This window comes from Onychomys torridus, chromosome 7 (assembly GCF_903995425.1).
Source record: "Onychomys torridus chromosome 7, mOncTor1.1, whole genome shotgun sequence".
NCBI lineage: Eukaryota > Metazoa > Chordata > Mammalia > Rodentia > Cricetidae > Onychomys > Onychomys torridus.
Genome location: NC_050449.1, coordinates 42,139,825 through 42,162,418, shown reverse-complemented (window position 1 = coordinate 42,162,418; position 22,594 = coordinate 42,139,825). Strand labels below are relative to the sequence as shown.

Below are 22,594 nucleotides of genomic sequence, written 5' to 3'. Positions count from 1 at the left end.
CATTCTATCTGCCCCCTGCATCCCTTCTAAGGCTTTTTCAGTCTCCTAAGATGCAGACAGAGCCTCCTGCCTTTCAGTATGAGTCTGTTGCGTCACCTGTATCTGTCTCTGGCACAGTGGGTGATGCGTCTCTGTACCTTCTTCAACAACAACCTGGAGGAGGCACATACATGGAGGAGAAAGCTGGGGGAAGGAAGGGGAGAGGTAATGATTTCACTGATGGCGCTGGCATCTCAGGAAAACTAATCCCCAGGGGGCAGCAGTGGCGGTAAAACCTCCTTGCAGGGATAGAAGAAAGGAATGGAGGTGAAGTTTCCAGTTTAAATCGAGGATTTTACTTTAGCCCCAACTTGATATTCCTTCCCATCCGAGGAAGCAACTTACTTCTCGGAGTAGCAGGAGAGATGGCTCTGCCTTGCTGAGTGGGATTGGCCACCAGAAACCCATCTGTGTCACACACACACACACACACACACACACACACACACACACACACACACACACACTCTCCATCTACACCCCACATGGAGCCATCTCAGCTTGCTTACCAAAAGGAATAGAAGTATATTTAGCTTCCTCTGCTCCTTTGATTAAGGAATGGCTTGTTGAGGGAGATAATAAGAGCCTTGCTCCAAGAAAGTGTAGCACCTGAGCGCCTTCCCCAGCTGCGCGCCCCTCTGATCATGTTCCTTCCTTTCCATTCAAAAGCTAATTGGCATGGAGGTGGCACAGGTGTAAACATGGGGCTTTTGTGTCTCACGATTTCAGACCGCATCATCACCTGGACAAGATAAAGGCCCAAGACCTATGCCATCCCTCCTGCCTCCTGTTCCACCCTGGCCTGGCTTTCTCCCAATTTTTGCTAAAATTAAACCTGTCTTTAAATCAGGAACCTGTATGCTGTACCTGTGTTGTACCCCAGATTGGCTGTGCTGCTCTGGGGGACATGGTGTGGCTCACTTTCTCCTGTGATAGTGGCTTGGTGTAGCTCCATGCTGCTGTCTGTAGCATCCTGGGTTCCTCTCAAAGACCTCAACTCAGCTGAAGCCAAGAGTTTCAACTGTGCTTCAGAAAAGAATTTCAGGCTAAGTCAGTGTAAAGCAGAGTTGGAGGTTTTTTAAGAAGAGGTTTTTTAACATAGATTTAAGTATGAGGGTTAATGGAAAGAGAAACCTTCATTCAAGAAAGGGACCTACCACCCAAATGTGGGTGTGAGCATCTCAAGAGGGAATTGAACTTAGATGTTTTAATGGTAGCCAGTATGTGATTTTGGTGTCTTCTGAGGTTGTATATCAAAGGGTTGATAGGGCAATGCCCTACAAATGAAATTGTAGGGGGTTTCTGAGGTGTACTGGACAGGATTGCAATCTGGTAAGATGAAACCTCTGGTCATAAAGGCTTAACAAGGGAGTTTGACATGTCTTTCACTGTGAGTTTCTAATTTTGCTTGAGAGACTCCTAGAAAATCACTGGTTTGTACCTGGGGAAGGAGGAATGCCATGACTGGTCACACTTAAACATCATTCTATCATATAAAAGGAATATTGACACCATTCACAGCTAATGGTGCTGGAATTCTCTCTTTAAATAAAATTTTACATGTATGTTTGTCTGCATGTGTGTCTAGCTCCTACAGAGGCTAGAAAAGGTTGTTGAATCCCCTGGAATTGGAGTTACAGATAGTTGTGAACCACCATGGGGATGCTGAGAACCAAATCTGGGTCCCCTACAAGATCAAGGAGTGTTCCTAACCATGGAGCTGTCTTTCCAACCCCTGAACTACTGACCTTCAGCCAGCAAGAGACTTTAGCTAGATACATAGTTGAGGGACTCCTGTCTCTTCCCATGGCCCCGTAATTTCCCCTTCTTTCCAGCCTCAGGAGGATTTATGCACAAAGGTCCCAGGCATTCACTTGGTGCCTACCCATGCTGCCTCAATCCACATTCCTAATTTACCCTTGCCATCCCTCTCCCTAGATCAAATCCCCTTTGGGCAAGTACTTAGGAAGTCTAGACTAAGCCACAACTCCTCACTCTCCAGAAATATGGGGGAAGGGAGTTATTGGGTCCTTTTTCTGGTGAAGTAATTCTCTTTAGGCCAAGGCTGATTTGTATCTGATCCATACTGGAATTCCCAAGTTGGTAGAAAACAATGCAATTGTGGCATATACTTGGCAGTGTTTGTCAGTTGCCTCGTGGCTACACTAGGAAGTGAGTGATTGAAGCAGTGGGTTGGCCATGAATTTTGTGTCTTTAGTGCAGAGGCTCAGGTCCAGAGCTGTGTTGTTCTGCTTTCTATGATCTCAGCAAACAGGGAAGGAACTTGTGGATAGGGATGGTTTATTTTGCTTTACAGTTTCAAAAGCTCCAGCTCACAATCCCTTATGATCCTCAGGCCTGTGATGAGGCAGCACAGTATGATAAAAACCAAAGCCTTCTCACCACCACCACCACCACCACCACCACTACTACCACTACCACCACCAGGAAGTAAGAGAGACAACAAGAGAGAAGGAAGCTCCATCCCCTCACTTTCAAGGGCACTCTACCGTGACCTGAAGACCTCCTTCCTAGAGTTTCCACCACTTCCCAGTAGCACCAGATTGGGCAATAAGCCTTTGGGGCATGCCACAGGGGACGTTTCTGATCTAGTCTACAGCTTTAGCAAGGACAGCAGTGCCTGCGCCAGGATTGCAAAGCTGAGAACAGCCACACCGTCTGGTCAGAAGTGGGGTCTTTCTGTGGAGTGACTGGTCCTTCAGTGGTCAGAGTTTTTGCTTCTGAGCAGCAAAGCTCAGTGGTGTAGTCTGACAGACATGGTAGGGGGTGTCTTAATCAGGGTCACTATTGATGTGATGAAACACCATGACCAAAAGCAACTTGGGGAGGAGAGGGTTTATTTCACTCACCATTCCATATAATGCTCGTTATCAAGAGCAGGGAGGGCAGGAACTCAAACCAGGCAGGAACCTGGAGGTAGAAGCTCATGCAGAGGCATGGAAGGGTGCTGCTTACTGGCTTGCCCCCATGGCTTGTTCAGCCTGCTTTCTTATAGCACCCAGGACCTCCAGCCCAGGAATGGCACCACCCACAATGGGTTGCCTTTGCTCTCCACATCAATCACTAATTAAGAAAATGCTCTACAGGCTTGCTTACAGTCAGGCATTTTCCATTGAGTTTCCCTCTTCTCTAATGACTCTAGCTTGTATCAAGTTGACACAAAACTATCCAGCCCAGGAAGCCAGTGAGTTTGGCACCTGTGTCTCGCTTGGCATTAGTGATTGGCATGGAAATAGGATAGGCTTATGTGGGAGGCTGTTGGTAGTGGCCTTGCTTATAGACTTAGTTCTGAGATCTCACCAGCCTAAGCTGTCTATCTCTGTACCGTGACCTACTAACCACCTGCCCTCCTGCATGCATGCACTTTTGTCTTCATCCCAAAGACCCTCTGTATTTGTTATCGCAACATACAGTTATCCAGGGTCTACTTGCATTAGCCCAGTGCTGTGTGTTGGCGTTAAAGATGGCTCTTCTGGTTCCTGCTTTGGCAGCCTAGTCTCGTAGGCAGAACTGAAAGTCAAAAGTAAATGCAATAAAGGGTTTTATGTGTTGTAATGATGAGTGCTTAGAGGAAGACGGTGTCCTTGGCACCAAGTCTTAAATAGTACAAGTCATCATCCAAGATGCCATTTCTAGGGTCAGCTTCCTAGAAGAGGCAACCCAGAGTCAATAAAGCAACATATGCTTGTCATTGTGCAAGGCTTCCATGAGTCACCTTCCAGGTTGTTCACTGCACAAGGTGTCCAGCTGAGGGAGAGGTCGAGATTAAAATCTAGCTCTGTCTTCCTAGCCAACAATGAAATCTGTTGTCTACCCAGAGGAAGGAGACAGGCTTTTCTAGTTTAGAGAAAGGCACCATTTGGGCTGGCATTAGCTCTACAACTAACCTCATTGTAAAGATTTTTCAAGTGGGTATCTCATTTGTTGTTCTTAGCAACCACAGCAATATGGAAAGGATGGACACACACCAGGCCAGGGAAATGAAATGGCTTACATGGGATCACCAGGCACCAGAAATGACAGAACCAGAATGCCTGCTCCTTTTTCCTCTCTCCATCTCATGGCCCAGGATGTCTGAAGACTACCTTCAGACAGCCAGAGTCCACCTCCTTCCTGACGGGACCAGCTCTAGTCCTGATCATTGCTTCAGTGGAGGAAAGAACTCTGGCATTGCAGAGCAGAGTATGCTAACGCAGCGGGTCCCTTGCCCTGCCACACATCTCACCGCAGCTAATGAATTGCTAATACAATTTTCTAGATAATTTTATTTCCATAGCCCCACATTTTAATGTGTTTCCAAAAGCTAGCATTTATTTGCTTAATCTCCCAGTGTAATAGAATCGGCCTTGACTCATCATACATGCAAACAATCAGCTAGGCAGAAACGACAGCAAATTGTTTAATAACTCACATCTAGTCTTTAGATTTTTAACTTGCACGCACCAATAGTTTTGTGTCTCATTCACTCCTCAACCCTTCCCTGATTTTCTTTCTTTCTTTCTTTCTTTCTTTCTTTCTTTCTTTCTTTCTTTCTTTCTTTCTTTCTTTCTTTCTTTCTTCCCTTTCTTCCCTTCCTTCCCTTCCTTCCCTTCCTTCCCTTCCTTCCCTTCCTTCCCTTCCTTCCCTTCCTTCCTTCCTTTCTGTCTCTCTCTCTGTCTCTCTCTCTGTCTCTCTCTCTGTCTCTCTCTCTGTCTCTCTCTCTGTCTCTCTCTCTGTCTCTCTCTCTGTCTCTCTCTCTCTCCTTTGCTTTGACCATGAATGTTGGTTTTCAAGCAGAAGAGCTGGGAAAGCAGACATGGAGCCTTTACACCCTCGCCTCACCCCACACCCTGAGTCTTGGTCGGTGGATAAAGTGGTCAAGGAGGGATCTTATGCTTGTGTGAGGTCCCAGCAAGGAGAGAGACAGCTGGGATCATAAAAATATTTCTTTTTAACTGATAACCATGGAACCTTAGACCTGTGAACAGTGTGCAGAGCTGGCCATTTGGGATTTCATGGGTACCACGTCTCCTGACCACAGTTCCTATCAGTCTGCTCTCTTCCTGTCCACAAAACCTCTGGCCTCATCTGGTCCCCACCTTCTTCCTGTAGTAACACAAAAGCCTTTAATTCTCTCCCTGCTTCCCGCCATGTGGGACCATCCACACCTTGGCCACCAACAGAGACACTGTCCACTAGGCTGTTGGACACTTACACCTGTGTTCCGTCGGCTTGAGTTTCTGTACCATGTGACTGTAGACCAGATGATTCATATCTAGAAATTAATGTCTCACAGTCCTGAAGGCTGCTGGGCAGTCTGAGATAGGGATTCCAGCATGGCTGGGTTCCCAGGAGGCCCCTCTTCCTAGTTAAAGACTACAGACTTCTGACTGTGTCCTGTGTTCTGACTGTGAAGAGGCATCCTTTTTATAAGGGCACTAATCTTGTTGCGGAGGACTTCAATCTTGTAATCAAAGACTTCGTAAAACCCCCACCTGCTAACACCATCACTTGGAGGAGAATGAAATTAACATACTCATTTTTGGACTGGGTGAGGGGCACAAACATCTAGACCTTTGCTATCCTCCAGTCCTTCTATGGCCCTGTTTTGCCTGTAGGATGGCATCCGGGCTGTCCTTCCTGGCACGTGTGATCCTCTGTGATCTGACCTCCCTGGTTTTCATGGCTTCTCTCCATCCTCTGTGCCACCTGCTCTGAAATTGGTATGCAGTGTTTCCTTAGCCAGGGATGGTACCCCATTTCCTACCTTGGGTTCTCGGATACATCTCGTTTCTCAGAGAGGAACTCAGTCTCCTCTGACGCTCTTGCAGAGTCATCCTTGCCTTGCCCATGCTCTGGGTGGCATTTATTGGTCAGTGCCCCACCTCCAGACTTGGTGTCCAAAATTCTCAGCTCTATCTCAGCCGCGTCATGGTCACTTGGTAATGGAGTAGACAGATAAGCAGATACAAAGTGAGTTTGGGCCATTCTGTGAGATGGAGGTGACCCACTAGGGCAAATTCCTAGCCTCTTAGGAACAGCAAGCATTCAGGATGCCACAGGAGACTCAGTCTACTCTGCCAGGTGGCACCTTTTGGGGTGTCCTCTAGGGTGCCATTCATTCACCCTCTTATTCCATACTGGGGCTCTCAGAAGAAGAAGTCTTGGCTGGTAAAAGGCCTGAGTGTTCAGGAAGCCTACTCCTTCAGGCTGATTTAAAGCAGCTGTTTGAACACCTGGCCTAATTGGGGCTTTCTGTGGGGTAGAGTTCACGGTAAAGAGAGTGCAGGTGCTGGGTCTGCTGTGCTGTGTATTAGAATGTGTCATGGGTGGACTCTGCTTTTTCTTACCAGGCTTGACAGGGTACCGAAGGACTCACTGTCAGTGCTCACAGCAGCTTCTGCCCAGACAGTTTCCTTCAGCATGTCTTCCTCTACCAGATGGGGTTGAGGACTTGAGATCTCTCCCAGAGATCTTACTGGCTCCTTCCTGTTGGGCTTAGGTTGGGGAGGCTTCAGACAGCTCTGCCTATGACCAGCCTCTCTCTGTGCTTCTGGACCACTGCTGCCCTGAATGCTTTGGTGCTTGCTCCTTATTACCTCGACTGCATCTCTGCTGGGAAAAGGCCAGACAGACACGTGTTTCCAGCCCAGGTAAAATGAGGTTCAGAGGCTAGGGAGGTGGATCAGTGGGTAAAGTGGTTGCTGTGTAAGCATGAGGGCCTGCATCTGGATTAGATGCCCAGCTCCCATATAACAGCTGGGCATGGCTGTGTGTGTCTATAATCTCAACACAAGTAGTGGGGACAGGCCAATCCTGTGGCTCACTGGCCAGCGAGCCTAGCCAAAACTGTTCAGTGAAAGATCCTGTCTTGATAACATAGATGGTGAGCCATCCTGATGTCAACCTCTAGCCTCCAACGCCCCCCCCCACACACACACACGAGGTCCCCTTTCCTGCAAAGGTACACCAAACACATCCATACTGAAAAACAAAAATTAAACGGGTTAAAACAGTGATTTCTGGAATCAAACAGACTAAGACATTTCTAGATTTCTGGTTCTGCCTCCTTCTCACTGTGTGACTTTAGGCAAGTTATTTGATCTCTGTTTTTTCTCTTTGTAAGAAGGTGGCTATGAATGCCTGCCCTGTAGAGATGCAAACGTGGATAATGTACCCATCTAAAATGGCCTTTATCAGCTCTCCTTCCATTCTGCTCCCAGAGCTTTGGAGGACATTTTCTTCCCCCATGCAGCCCTCCTAGTTACTGGTAGATGAAGCATGGTTGCAGGTACCTAGACTTCAGTGTCTGCAGAGAAGGGACAGCAGGTAATTGTAGAAGGGGGTGGATGGTGGATGAATGATGGTTCCTGCCTTTTACTCCAAACTGAGCCATGTATGGTCCTGAGGAGGCCAGAACCAGCCCTCCCATTTGTGGTTGCCATTTCCAGTCAGGGAGGCAACAAGGCTGTTATTGTTCCGTCCTTTCTCCTCTCACCTGCCCCTGGAAGCTTCCTCGTGTCCCACTGAACAGCCCACGACTTTCAGGAGTCCAAATGCTCTGACACTCCCTCCACTTTGGACTAGACTGACTGACCTGATCACCTTTTCTCTTTGTGTCCCTCACACAAGGGACAGCATTGTGGGACTGAACACAGGCAATGCTGCCCAGACACTGGCAGAGAGGCAGATGGGCTTGTGTCAGGAGCTAATGTTCTTGGGGAGATGAAGTCCAAAATGGCAGGTGAGGAGCTATGCCCTGAGACTCAGCTGGAAGGCTGTAGTCCAGTGTGGCATCAGGAAGGGGTCAATGAACAGAAAATAACAATCTGCCTTGTGGGGTTCCGTGGGGGCACTGGATTACTGGACCTAGTGGCAGGGACAGAACTCAATGCTCTCTCATCTGGCTCGATCGTTTGAAATCCTTTGACAACTTCCCGTTGATCTTATGATGAAACCTAGAGCTTGTAGCATGGCTGATCAGGACCCCACATGATCTGCTGGCTCCAGGCTCCTCTTTAGCTCCCTTCTCATCTTCTTCCTGCTTCCACAGTTAGGACTGGTCATCCTACTCAACTTGGTTTTGCCATCCCTGAGTGTTCACAGACTCTGTTCCATCCTCTTGAATGTTCTCTTGATGCACTGTGTGCTGAGTGGTATTGAGATCAGTTAGTGGGATGCTTTTCCATCATTACATCCCCTGCTCAGCCAGCTCACACAATGAGGTGAAAGGATATGTGTGGGTCAAGTAGGTAGGGCTAGTTGCCCAGTCCTAAGCCTATTCCTGCTACTACCCTAACTTTAGGTGAGAAGTCACAGACTCTAGTCCATCCTCTCAAATGCTCTCTTGATGCACCATGTGCTGGGTGGTTTTGAGATTAGAACAGTTACTAGGATGCTTTTCCATCGTTACATCCCCAGAACCTCAAAGAGAGTTCCTTGTAGAAAGTATCACAATACTATTTGTGGAATGAAGTGAATTTCAAGATTCCCAGACTTCCTAAATGGGAAAGTGGTTATAAGAATGTGTTCACCAGGCGGGGGTGGTACACACCTTTAATCACAGCACTCAGGAGGCAGAGGCAGGAGGATCTGAGTTTGAGGCCAGCCTGGTCTATAGAGTGAGTTGCAGGATAGCCAGAGCTATACAAAGAAACCTTGTCTTTGAAAACAGAAGTGGTCTATAGCTAACCTCAGGAAATGAAAGACTGAATCCTTCTACTGTGAACGCCATGGAGATTGGAATGAGTTCGTCTCCTGTGCCTCCCTCTCCTTGTATGAAGTGTGTGGTTCTAAGAAAGTCACAACGGCCAGCCCTTATGATCCAGGTTATTGTTGGTTCTCACAGGTTCCACCCCATCTTCCTATCACTGCCTCAGATCCTGTAAAGCCCCTGTGATTACAGGCCCCAAGTCACCCACCTTCTTCTGGACTCAAGACACTTGCAGAAATGCGTTGGACCATCCATGTGGTTTTGTGTCTTTCTCCCTAACGTTTAGGTTTCTTGGAGGCTGGACACCTGTTGACATGTTTCCTCCAGAGCAACAACATTCAGGGTGCTCAGTCAGCATTGCATGGCCTGGGCTGCCCCCTGGGTTGGACCTTGAGTTTGGGGGTTAGGATGTCTAGGCCCAATGCTACCTCCTACCCCAGCTTCAGATCTGGGTCTCTGCCTTGCTCAGGCTCTCCTATTGCTGTCCCCCACAGGCACGGACATGGCTGTTTTCTGTCTGCTGTGTGGAAAGCGCTTCCAGGCCCAGAGTGCGCTCCAGCAGCACATGGAGGTCCATGCAGGCGTGCGCAGCTACATCTGCAGCGAGTGCAACCGGACCTTTCCCAGCCACACAGCTCTCAAACGCCACCTTCGCTCACACACAGGTAGGCTGGGCCCAGGGACCTTATATCTGGGTTTAACAGCCAAGAATATATGGAGTGTGTGTGTGTGTGTGTGTGTGTGTGTGTGTGTGTGTGTGTGTGTGTTGGGTGGAGGGGTGTTCCAGGTTGAGGCATTTTCAACCTTGCTCTTCTTGAAGTTGGACACAGAAGGGCTCCTATAGAGCATTTAAATGTTGACAGTTCTCCCAATCCGTCACCACCCCCGCACCTGTAGACAGTCTGTTCCCAGTCTTTCCACATACAGCACAGAAAATAGTCATTTAAAAAAGAAAGAAGAAACAACAAAAACAAAAACACCATACTCTTGGGTTCTGCTCTCAGAAACTGTGATTCAGTGGTCCAGGGTGGGCTCTAGATCTCAACACCACTAATAGCTATTCCCAAGAGATTCTGATGCAGGAGATACCAAAGTGCATTTTGAGACTAACTGGCCTAACTTTATTACAATCCCACCACTCCCCCAGTCCACCTAAGAATAGCACTGAAGTCAGCTGAGGATCCAGAGGGCACATTGAAGAACTCATCCTGCCTTCATAACAGAGACAGGAGGCCTCCACTTTGGGCTTAATGTTGTCTAGGGAAGACAATGAGAGTATTTGAACAACAAGCCATGAGATAGCCCTACTCTGCCAGTTCACACGATGGGGTGAAAGACAGGGTATGTGTGAGTCAGGGAGGCAGGGCTAGTTGCCCAGTCCTAGCGTATCCCTGCCACTACCCTCTAGTGTTAGGGGATAGGACACCCAGTGTCAGAGGGCCTTGAAGGAGCCCTTCCTCTTTTCCTAGCAGAGGAATAGATTACTTAATTCCTTTCTTTGCCCTAAAGCAAAATGAGATCATCTCTTACTGTTCCTGGGTGAAAGAATGCCAATTTCTGAATTGTATGTCTCTGTGTGTGTATGTTTCTGATCTTTTTGGGGGGGCGGGGCTGGGATTAAGTCTCTATGTAAGAATGTAGCAGAGTACATACACAGGCCTGCTAGAGAGACCATAAATGCTCAGCATGCTTCACAGAGGGCTAGAAGAATTTCTCATTCTTAAGAGCCTTTTCCTAACTCAGGGATGGAGGATGTGACTGGTCCTTAGAAGGCTCGTTTTACTCTCAGGGACTGAGCTGGACTGTCCTATCATTTGCAGGCATTCTCACAGCAGAGCCTGCCTTGGCTCTAGGTTCTGGATAGCATCCTAGTCAGAGGAGCACAATGCCATATCATTACCAAATGTGAATGGCTCACCAGATGCTTAGGACTGCCTAAGGCTGCTCAGTAGAAAGGAGACGGTCTTAGCGGCTAAGGTTCAGCAAAAGGAACCAAAGAGAAAGGGGTGTGTGCTCAACCACTTCCTCTACTATGTCCCTGTAAGATGTACACCATCCCATCAATGTCTCCCTCAACAGGTCACTAAGTTCTATCTGAGGGAAGATGGCTAGCATCCTTTAGCCACTGCCAGGTGTGCCACTGGGTCAAGTCACTTGACTTCACGTGACACAATGATACAGGCCCTCCCGAGTCTACCCAGGATGCAACTTACTTTGCCCATGCCGCCTTCTCTGAGTTCAGTTAGCCCACGGCAGCCCTGCTGTATCCACCCTGTGGCAGCTGTGCTTCAGATCCTGAGTGACGACAGAGTTTGGGAGAGACCCTTGCTTATTCTAGAAACACAGACATGTGTGCCCCTTGTGCACATACATTCAAGCACCCATTGATTTTCACACCAGCCCAGCACAGGCTCTGCACACCCCCTGACACAATGCCTCATTAATATTCTGTTGTTCTTGGTCCATTTGCTGCTGGGGCCGGTGGTTAGCATCAGCAGCTGTGTTTGGTACGTTAGTCCAGCCGTGCTCTTGGCATTGATGGATCCTTGATTCACAGGGCTCGTCATATAATAAACTCTCAGCTGCACGGAAGGGAGGGGCCAAGGGGAAGGGACTCAAGGAGTCCAGGGACTGGAGCTGGGCTGGGGAGGATGACACTGGGTTTGGCCAGAGCTAAAAAAGCCACTAGGTAATGACAAACTGGGGAAGAAGGAGGGTCACAGGTGCCTCAGGCAGGCCAGAGGGGCTCTAATTAGTCTCGTTTGTCCTGCACTTAATGTCAAGCTCATTAACGCGTCTACAGAGTTAATCAACATACCACAAATTGGATTTTGACTTCTGTCTCCAGTTTTATGTACATTATGACCATCCCGACACAATTAGCTCTCGGGGTGAGGGTTGCAGGTCCGGTGGCCACTGAGTTGTAAAACCTGGGTGGGGTGAGGGTGGGCATGTGTCTTGGTGACTTGTCATTTTTTTTTTTCCCCTTTCATTCTCTGAAAGCTTTTTGTTCTTTCCCTGGGCAGACTCGAGAGAGTTCCTATTTAAACTCATTTAACATGTGATCCACTTCGTAATTAAATTCATAAAAATCTGATCAAACAAACCCCTCTGCTGTTTGTTAAACTCTTAGGGCCCCCCTCTGGAAGCAAGAGGCACACACAGGCGGCCAGCCCTCCCTCACAGCCGCCCCCTCGTCCTGGGGGGAGGGGAGGCTGGGTGACTGCCGATGTACGTTTTAATTACCAGCTTCGGCTGAAGTCTCATGTGGCCCTTGCTTTATTTATTTATTTATATCTTAATGAGGATACTGAATCTTTGATTAAAGTTGTAATCGTTGCCGGTTCAGGAAGGAGGGGGAGCTGGATGTCAGGCCAGACAGGGCCACGTGTGCAGACAGAGAGAGAGGAGCAGGGAGGGAGTCTCATACATAGGCTGCCCCCCCACTCTGGTAGACCCACAGCCAATTAGTACCTATGTCAGCGAGGGCCAGCTTCTTGGCTTTGGGACTGGGAACGGGTCCTTGGTTTGGGTCTAGTTAGTGAGAGACAGAGGTTGGTTTTCCCAGTCCAGAACTCCAGGACTCAGTCCATCTCCAGATCACTGGCCAGCCAGGCCCCTGGGTCAGGACCCTTAGATGGTAAGGACTGGGTAGAGTGATGGTTCTCTGTGCTTCTTTGATGGAGCCCACCCACCCCCTATGCCCTCAATGTTGTTTGTACATCTTTCATCCTGTAAGAGAGTCAGCCAGTGAACAGACCGCAACAAGCACTCCTCCCACAGTCTCAGAAATTGTCCTGAGATATCAGAGGAGGTGGGAATTTATGTGGGTGCAGGGCCTGCCTTCAGGAAGAAGGATGTTTGGCTATCGGCCCACAGAGGGGAGAAGGCAGAGAGAGTAAAATATCATTTTAAAGAGGAAGTGAAAGCACAGGCATGCGAGTCTATAAGGAGAAGGACAATTTATGCCCAGGCACGGGCACAGTTTGACATGGGGATAATGAAAAAACGTAGGTCATTGTGGATGACTTAAGCCTTCAGCAGCTGAAGAGAATGTATGAAATGCAGAGGACATTATACGGTTGGCAGCCTCGCACATCTGCAGAGGAACAAGTGAAATACAGTGGGCCATTCTTTACCATAAACTGTGCTTGTTGGAGATGCAGCCCAGAGAAATTGTAATTACAGTGACATGACGAATCAGCGATATTTAAATATTCATGAACAAAGTCTGGGGTGATCAATCTATCTTTATTGTCTGTGCCTTCACTCCGGTAATAAATAAGTAGCTCAAGTCCTCACCTTTCATCCCCCAAGCTTGACACCTCAGTTTCAAAAATGCAAGGTGGTTAACCCCACTCCCTACCCCCTCAGTCCACAGGGATTGAAGGGTGGAGTGTCCCAGGGAGAGAATGGTAAGCTAATGGACATGATTCTAGACTGAGGAAGGGCTGTTCTCCAAGAGTTGGTTCTGAGTCATTCCTGGGCAAGCACTGAGGACGTAAGGATGGGAAAAGCTTCTTGGTGGCCCTGTTAGTTAGTACAATACAATGTGTCATTGAGCCATGTGGTAAGTGACCAGTGTCCAGACCCTGGGACCAGACCAGAGCCGAAGTCTCAACCTAGCTACTTTAAGCTAGGTGACCTTGGGACCGTGGTTAAGTATCTCTAAGCAATTCCCCCTCTCCCCCAATTTAAGATAAGCCTATCTTTCATCAGATAGTGTCCATGGCCATGTGACATGATCTCAGTGAAGTTCTCAGCATAGCAGTAAGAATACAGCAAATAGAGACCATTTAAATGGGAAAGAATTCTTTTAAAATTGTATTTCTGTGAATAAAAGACCAAAAGTGTTCAATATTCTTCTCTGTGGGGACAGAAAAGGAAATGTAGCCTCGTCTGCCTGGGAACTAAAGTAAAGCACCAAAGGGAGGTGATGGAGGGGCTGGGCTTTGAAGGGTGTCTAGGGGTTCATCAGGAAGAAATAAGAATGAAGCAGAGGAAGTGACAGTTAACTGGTGGAGTGGGAGAAAGGGCAGATGACATTTGGGGAGCAAAGAGAAGTTCTCCAAGTTGGAGGGATATTTCTGAGGGTGGGGAAGCTAGGCTGGAGTGGCCCTTGGCCCTGAACCAGAGGGAAGGGAGGAGAGGTAGTGTGAGACAAGGTCTCAAAGCCCAACTCGATTCCGCCCTCCCAGGACCTTGCTTTCTGAGGGTTGCTGCTCTACACTGAGCCAAGCAGCCTTTCTTTTCCTGGCGCTGGCTGTTATCCCATGAACAGCTTTGGGGCCACAGTAAAATCTGAATGTGAACACAGGATCCGCTGTTCATGCTGTGGGGACCAGACAGGTCACCTTTGAAGGTGGTGAACATCGTCAATCTCAGGACAGCGAATGCACCTGCTGTCCTTGAAACAGAGGCAGGAGGAGGCCAGGGTCTGATTCAGCCCATTGTCCTTACAGGTGATCACCCCTATGAGTGTGAGTTCTGTGGCAGCTGCTTCCGAGATGAGAGCACACTCAAGAGCCACAAGCGCATCCACACCGGTGAGAAACCCTATGAGTGCAATGGCTGTGGCAAGAAGTTCAGCCTCAAGCACCAGCTGGAAACGCACTACAGGGTTCACACAGGTACTGAGGGCCAGGGATGGGCCCCAGGCTGGCTCTGGGATCTGGGTGGTGACTGGGAGCTAGCTAGTGGTTCTCCAGAGAAGAAGCCCAAGTAGCATGGGTCAAGGTTCAACCAGAGAGAAAAGGGATATTATGGAGACTGGAGAGATGACTTGATGGTGTAAGAGTGCTTCCTGTTCTTCCAGAGGACCAGAGTTTGGTTCCCAGCACCCTCTTCTGGCCTCAGAGGGCACTCAGGCACACACACACACACACACACACACACACACACACACACACACATCCTTAAAAAAAAAAAAAAAAAAGAAAGAAAGAAAGAATATCATGGTCTGAGTACCATGACCCTCCTCTCAAGGCCAAGGCTGGCATTACTAAACAGGTGTGACAGATAATAGTAATCAATTGTAGCACGTGCCTCATGGGCCTAGTCAGTCCCCTGCAGCAATCACACTGAAAAATAGTCCAGGAGTACCAGGCAATATGATGCTTGTTCCAAATCCTAAATTAAGGTTAAGTTGGCCAGATTAGCAAAAAGTGACGTTTGAGTGGTTTCATTTTGCTCCATTCATGATTGGAGGCAGAATCAGAGGGCATGACGTTATGATAAGGGTCAGGAAACTCTGACATTGGTTCTGGTCTGTTCTGAAAGGAAAGGAGTCAGTGTATTTAATAGGAGAACGTTCCATCATGTCAGAGTGCTTCCACATTCCTTTCTACATAGAAGAAATGTGAGTCTCTGTTTTCACTGGGGGCTCAGGACAGACAGACAGACAGGGTTTAGAGTTGGAAGCAGTAGAGCCCTAGAGCTGGCCTCTACTTAACTGGAAAGCCTATTTCTTCCCCATTGCAAGTTCAATGACATCACCTTGGTTGCTTAAAATGGGCCCCAGTGGGAGTATTGACCGCATAGCAATGGAGCTATGTGTCTTTGGAGAACTGGCTGTTAAATACCCACCCCCTGCAGTCGGCCAGCTGGGGGTGGGTAGCATTTCCTATCAGGCTGAGGGTGAACCTGAGCATAGGAAGATGCCCTTTCTGATCAGTGGGGACAGCACCCAGTCCAGAGAGGGGAATGGTCACCTCAGCTGGCTTAAGGGAGGGAATAGCCCGGGAAGGGGTGGACAGCCAGCAGGAGTAGAAGGCAGAACAGTTCTCAGAACTATCTTCTCACCTGAGCTGGTATTTTTGCCTCTGGCTTAAAGCCACAGGATGGGATGGGGTGTTCATTGCTGACAATATGAATAACCCAGAGGATATCCCAGAGTCCCGGGGTTTCCTCAATCCCTTGTTGTGGGATGTGACCTAGTGGGCAGATCATTAAATGCATTGGCAGTGACTATTGTAAATAGCTGGTCGATAGTTAGATCACTTTGGCTGTTCATTACTTCATTATTTGCCGGGGCCTCAGCACGGAGGAGTATCGATAGTGAGATGGCTGACCAGTTAATTACTGTATTGAAACAAGGTTCCCTTGCATCTCTGCTCAGCTCCAGGGGACTCTAGAGGAAGAGAGATCTGGATAGCAGACTAGGGTGTTATTGTACACTCCTAGGTTCTCTGTACTGCCCCTCCCCACCAGCCCTAGAATGGGAGCTTAAGTCCAGGGGAAGTCCTTAGAACGTCAGTGGGTAGATGGCCCCAGATGTGATGTGTTTGAAAGAGTAGGCTCTTTGGATTTCCCACACCCCTCCTTACCATCGGTAGCTCTAAAAGGACTCTGCTCATTCTCCTATTTCCTGTGGATGAGCTTTGCTATGAAGAAGCATCCTGGCCTGGCAGCGGTGGCACACGCCTTTAATCCTAACACTTAGGAGGCAGAGCCAGGAGGATCTCTGTGAGTTCGAGGCCAGCCTGGTCTACAGAGCGAGATCCAGGACAGGCACCAAAACTACACAGAGAAACCCTGTCTAGGGGGGAAGGGGGAAGGCAGCCTGAAGGACTTCAGAGACCTGCTACTTCTTTTCACACTACACATTTCCTTAATTAGAAGGGAAGCTCCCTGCCAGAAGATAGTATGACAAGGGGCCAGAGCTCCATAGGCAGTGACTAGATACTAGTTACTAGCCACATTAGTTTACTTACAATAGCCACGAAACGAAAAAGAAGTGAGTGCCCCTGTAACCATACCAATAGCCCTGTGTGCTCAGTGGCTGCCGCCTTGGATGGTCCAGCCCTGGTGTTTGGTGTCGGGCAGTTGTGGTGCAGACTGCAAGGCAAGAAGGGTAGACTTTGGCCAACAAGCCTAAGGATGACAGACGGCCCTTCTGGTCCTCACCTTCCCCTGCCCTGTCTTACCTCCTCCACAGGTGAGAAGCCCTTTGAGTGCAAGCTCTGCCACCAGCGTTCGAGAGACTACTCGGCCATGATCAAGCACCTGAGGACGCACAACGGCGCCTCTCCCTACCAGTGCACCATCTGCACGGAGTACTGCCCCAGCCTCTCCTCCATGCAGAAGCACATGAAGGGCCACAAGCCGGAGGAGATCCCACCCGACTGGAGGATAGAGAAGACGTACCTCTACCTGTGTTATGTTTGAAGGGGGGACCCCCCCCCACACACACACACGGTAGAATAGCGGTGGGAGCCCGCAAAGATGAGCTAGAGCGAGATAAAGTGGAAAGACTGCAGAGAAAAGAAAAGGGAAATAGAAAAGAAAGAGAGAGAGAAGAAAACTTGGTAGTTACTTGGCATTGGATTCCTTCTGGGGTTCCGGGTGATGGGTTGTCATACCGATGCCCTTTCCCTCGGGTCTCTGCCCTCCTTGGTTCTCTTGGGTGGGTGGGGTGGTTTTGCTCATCCACACAGTGGCATATTTGTCTCCTCCTCACAACTTAGACCTTCCTCTTGTGTCCAGAAATGGAAACCAGGAAGCAAGTGTGAGGTCCTCTGGTCACAGCCACTGCCTCTGCCCTCTCTCCTCCCTTCTCCTCTCCTGAAGAGAGTGGGAGGGGAGCAGAGAGGGCAGCTGGAGGCAGGGAGGGGTGGTGTCTCTGGCTGATGCTCAGAATGGCAGTTCTGGCATACCTGGGGGCAGACTGGGAAGGGAAAGGCTCTCTGCTCTGCCCAGCCATACCTGGTGCCCTCATGGTCTCCAAGAGCAGCTCCTGGAACCTGCTTGATGGCTGTCCTCTGGTCACAAGGGGCTCACACCCTGTGTGGATCTGGACTCTGTCTTCCTTAGGTCCCTGCTGGGGAGACTGTGTCAGATTCTAAAGCCCCTTCCTTCCCTCCCTCGGCTTTCAGACAACACGGAACAAAATAAATCCACACTGTACCCTAGCCAAACCCCCTCATGAGCAAGATTCCCGCTGGTCTGCTTTCTGCTTGCAAAAAGGAAACAAAACAAAACAAAACCCGACTAAATATATTCCATCCCGCCATCCAGACAAGCACACATCGCTGCAACCCCACTTCAGCCCCTTGCGGGCAGGAATGCCATCTTCCTATTGAAAGGTCCTGTTGTCCAAAAGAAGAAGTGGATGCCCTCCTGCAGGTGAACTTGACCCGCAGGTGGGAATGGATGTCCTGCCTGAGCACGGTGGGAGGACTAGCCATGGAGGAAGTTGCTATCACACTGAGGATCCTTTACCCCACATCCGGAGATCAGCACAATTCTGGCTCAGGTCCCCTCAGCCCCCAGGGATCAGGGAGAAGGAGCTGATGGCCTCTTGTTACTTTTGCTTTTAGCACATTGTACTTGAATTACCTCAGTTTTCATTTTTTGTGACCTCATGAGCTTTTCAAACCCCTCTTTTTTTTTTATCCCTTTGGTTAGGGGGGTTATTGGAGGAACGGGGAGGGTGTACTTTTCTGTTGTAGCATAAGTTAATAGTTGGCTTTGAATCTGACTTGGTAGGGGCCCTCCCCTTCTCTGGCTGGAAGCTGTCAGAAAAAGTGGACCACTCAGACTCTGAATAGAAGGCCAGGAGGGCTGAGAAGGTGGTGGGAATGGAGAGAATGACAGTTGGGTGTGTTCTTCTCACTGCTCCAATAGAGTCACAGGCACAGCACCATCCAGGGCTCAGACCAGCAGTGCCCAGCTTTAGCTGAGCCTGAAACACTTTAGAGAAAAGTCCAACTGCTCCTAGAATTATCTGGGCTGTTGAGACTTGAGGAGGGAGGGCTGTTATTAAGATCTATACAACCACATGGCCCTCTCCTGTGCTGTTATCACTGCCAAAATGGGCATATTTTCATGGCTGGTATGCATGTGAGGAGTGGACATCGGCCTGGTTTTGTTATGCTGGGTGGGGCATTGTTTTTCTAAAAGCTACCTCTTCCGTTTGTCCAGTCTTTTCGTTCCTTGGGCAGTTCTGCCTCCTCCCACCCTCCAGTCTCCCCACCCTGAATTTTGGAAAGCACATTTGCAATAATCCCTTTTGCTTTGGGATGACCCCTCCCTGTCATTTCCTGCTTTCTGTATAAGCTAATTGTTTTCTTCCTCCTCCTCCTCTTTCTCTGAGAGAGTCATGGCTGTGTTTTGAGCTTAGGTGTTAAAAAGTGGTTTAGGGGAGCCGTTGGCAGGGGCGAAGGACTGTGAGGAATAACGGAAAATCCGAGGGATGAGTGCTGCTGTAACCACTCTCCTGTCCCTCAGCCAGGCCCCCAACCCCCACCCCACCTTCCCCTTCAATCTTATCCACCATTTCTGAAGGCCTTAAACATTGTGTGTTGGGAGGGTGTGGGTTGGAGGCGCTCGCCTCTCCAGCTTAGTGAACTAGGGATGGTCAAGTACAGAGGGCGCTATTTTGGAACTATAGTTAGTGGTGACTTAGTGCATTGGGAAGGTAAAAAGGTTAAACTTGAAACATGTGACCAGAACAGTTGTCGTGTTTATAATGTGAAAAGAGAATCTTTTTAGGGAAGAGCTGTCTTTAAAGATCAGTATGCACCGTGGCTTCCTCCTCAGTCCAGGGAGGTAAAGAGAGAACACTGCTCACCTTCAGGGGCTCTGCAAATCCCAGAAAACAGTATTTTTTAGCAGTAAGATGTCATTCAAAATTGATGGTGAAGGGAAAAATATCCCAACTATTCCATAGAACTGGCTGGTCCCTAGCTTCCTGGCCCTTCCCACTCAGTCTCCACCCCCCCTCCCTGCCCCGCCCAATCATAAAAGTTTGAGAGAGCTGAGCAGATCTTTGCAAATTGTAATATTTTTGTAGTGTTTGTTAGCTCCTTCAGTTGTGCAGGACCTTGCGCTGTCCTTTTGTAATGTGAATAAGGGGAAAAAAGATTTAAAAAGAGAAAAAGTAAAAAAAAAAAAAAAAAAAAAAAGTTCACCGCCATCAACAGCAAAATATCCCTTTGTACGTATGTGCGTCTGTGTACGTGTGTATGTGCTTGTGTTGTGGTGTGTGTGTGTGTGTGTGTGTGTGTGTGTGTGGCTGGAGATGAAGCCATGCTGTGTTGTCTGTGCTGCTGTCTCAGTGTTGAATGGTACTCACTCAGCACCTATCTGCCCTGTCTGTCCCTGAGGATTCTGGGGATCCTAGCGGAGGCAGGGATAACTTTGAAGGGACACTTTCCTTGTTTTCCTTGCAGCCAGACCCCAACATGCCTCTCCCCCAATCACAAAGAGGAAACGGTTTTAAAATTGCCAGAGCCTTTTCAGCTGGGCTTGATGGCCACCAGGCAGGTAGGGGGCTGTTGAGAAACCTTCTGGAGCACCTGGAGTTGGGGCGGTTAGAAGGGTGGAGGCGCTTTCCTATCCAGGGAAGCCTGAACTGTATTTATTCCACTCCTCTTAGAGACTTCTGGTTTGCCACTCCTCTGCCTTTGGCTGTATTCTTACAGAACCCCGACTTGCTGCTGCCTTATCCGGCTCTGTGACCTTCTCCCACCTCACAAATCCAAGCTGCTTACTGGTCCCTCCCCTTGCCCAGCTTCTACGAATGAACCCCTTAATATTTTGGGTGACATTGACCCTTCCCTTGGTGCCCCTTTCCCCTCACTCCTTTGGTCATTTAAAGCATTAAAATCCTATGTGTATATGGGATAGACAATATATATATAGATATATATATATATAGAAAGAGATATAGCAAGAGAGATATAAAATAGAAAAATGTCTTTGCTGCTTGGCTGCTTTACATGAAGAAGAGGAAGGCAGATCTGGGGTACAAGGGTGGGTCGGAAGGCTGGGGGAACCCAGTGATTCAGTACAATCCAGGGATGCCAAACGGGCTTAATTTAAATCTCTGTGCCTGAACAATTTTTCATGTTGAGAAAAAAAAAAAAACCTGCTGCAAATTTGACAAGTGTATGGTACGCTTCCAGATGTGATGGGTGCGACCCAGATGAGAGGGCCAGGGTCCCTCCTTGGAGGAGAGCCAGCAGGAAGCACTTTTGGTTTTGGGCCATGGGTAGGGGGAGTAGAGTGGGTAGACTTTTGGCCAATCCCCTGGCAAGCCAGACTAGGGTGGACAGTGGGGACACTGATGTGTGAGACAGATGCACAAAGAGCTGGGGTTCTGTTGGTTTATTTTTCCTTCTGCTTGTTTGCCCCCTCCCCACACCTTCCAACTGGTGGTCTCCTTGTCTCCTGGAACTTCCGGCTTCGTTCCTGTGGCTGCACTTACTGGAGATGCCTCTAGCAGGACTAACAGCAAAACTAATGAAGTGGGGGAGAGATGTCCAAAGGAAGAGTGCAGGTCAAACAGAATAGACGAGATCAGAGGAAAGGGTGAGGAGAAAGGAGGAAAAGCCCCCGCAAGCCTGCCTGCCAGCAGCTCTGAGTCCTCGGCTCCTGGGTGGCCCACTTTGCAGACAGGGTCCCACCTCCCCACGTGTATCATAGTATTTGTTCACATAGTGTTATGCATGAATCCTTGTAAGGTGAAGAACCGTCATGATGCACCATGCCATTGCCCTATATATAAAGATAAAGATATATATATATATATATATGTATGTAAGTTAAAGCACTGAGGCCCCATGGCCCTGCTGGACCAAGCAAAACTAAGCCTTTCGGTTGGGGTGTTACATTTTTTTCTTTTGTTTTGTTTTGTTTTGGCTTGTCTGATGTTGTCCGAGCACAAGTGCCAGTCTGATTGCTTTGTATCACAGAACAGTGTTTTTTAATTCATCGATGTTCTAGTTAATGTCTACCTCAGCACCTCCTCGTAGCCTAATTCTCGGAGGTTGCCCAATTTGGTTTCTTCAATTGTATCGGTTCTTTTTGTTGTTGTTGTACAAATCAACCTCCCCGCCCTTGTCTCTTTCTCCTTCTCCCCCCCCTCCCCTCACTCACACTCTTCCTCCCTTGGGTGTCCCCCCCCCCCGCCCCTCCCCGGCTTGCCTCACTGTCCTCCAATCCAGATCGCCAGTTCTTTCTGTCCCCTCGAAGTGCGCGCGCTCCTGATTGCCGCTTATCCACACCTGCCTTCGTTTCGTGTAGATGGATGCGTTTCTTCGTAACTTCAGTGTTTCTGACAAGATTAAAAAGAAAAAAAAATAAGGAAAAAAATGAATTTACTGCTGCAGGTTTCCCCATGTGTCACGAAGTGAAGTTTGTGCCTTCTATAGCAAAGAGAATATTTTTTACATCCTACTAACAGTAGATTTTTTTGTAGTGAACATTTTTTGTATTTTTATTTATAAGTCTCATAAGAAAAATAGCGATGTTCAGTTGTATACCTTGAATCTGCAGTTAGAAGAGAATAAAGTTAATTCAGTTGTCTCTGGCTCCAAGTGTTCTTTTTAAAAATGTGCCCCCCCCCCTTTTCTTTCTTGGGTGGGAACTCACTGGAGGGATGGGGATTTCTGCCTGGAGAGGAACAGAAAGCTATGTGTTAACATTAAGACTTGATGTCTTTTGCATTGCTATGATTTAGTGTGTCTGTGCATGCATGTGGACATGAGTACACACAGGGACATAGGGTGCCATGCCATGGTGCACATACGGAGGTCAGAGCACAACTTCTAGAAGTCAGTTCTCTCCTTCCACCATATAGGACCTGGGGATCACACTCAAATCTTTGGGAGGCAAGTTCCTTTACCACTCAGCCATCTCAGCAACCCCACCCCCAGCCTTTTTTTCATGACACTTTAATGCTACATTTATAAATCACATACCCAGGGTTCTAACACAGGCCATCAGGCCTGGCAGCAAGTGCCTCTACCCACTGTGCCATCTTGCCCCCATTCTTGCCTTAAAATTTTTTTGTTATATTTTATTTATTGTGAGTCTGTATGCACACATGCCAAGCACATG

The 22,594-nt window shown here is 48.5% G+C and overlaps 1 protein-coding gene across 1 annotated transcript; it reads left to right on the top strand.

Moving 5' to 3' along the window:
* Nucleotides 1-9,243: 9,243 nt before the first annotated feature.
* Nucleotides 9,244-22,064, top strand: LOC118587233 (zinc finger and BTB domain-containing protein 16). The gene is made up of 3 exons (XM_036193020.1): nucleotides 9,244-9,417; nucleotides 14,215-14,382; nucleotides 16,689-22,064. The coding sequence occupies exons 1-3, from the start codon at nucleotides 9,255-9,257 to the stop codon at nucleotides 16,916-16,918; spliced, it is 561 nt and encodes a 186-aa protein (XP_036048913.1). The 5' UTR covers nucleotides 9,244-9,254; the 3' UTR covers nucleotides 16,919-22,064.
* The last annotated feature ends 530 nt before the right edge of the window (nucleotides 22,065-22,594 follow it).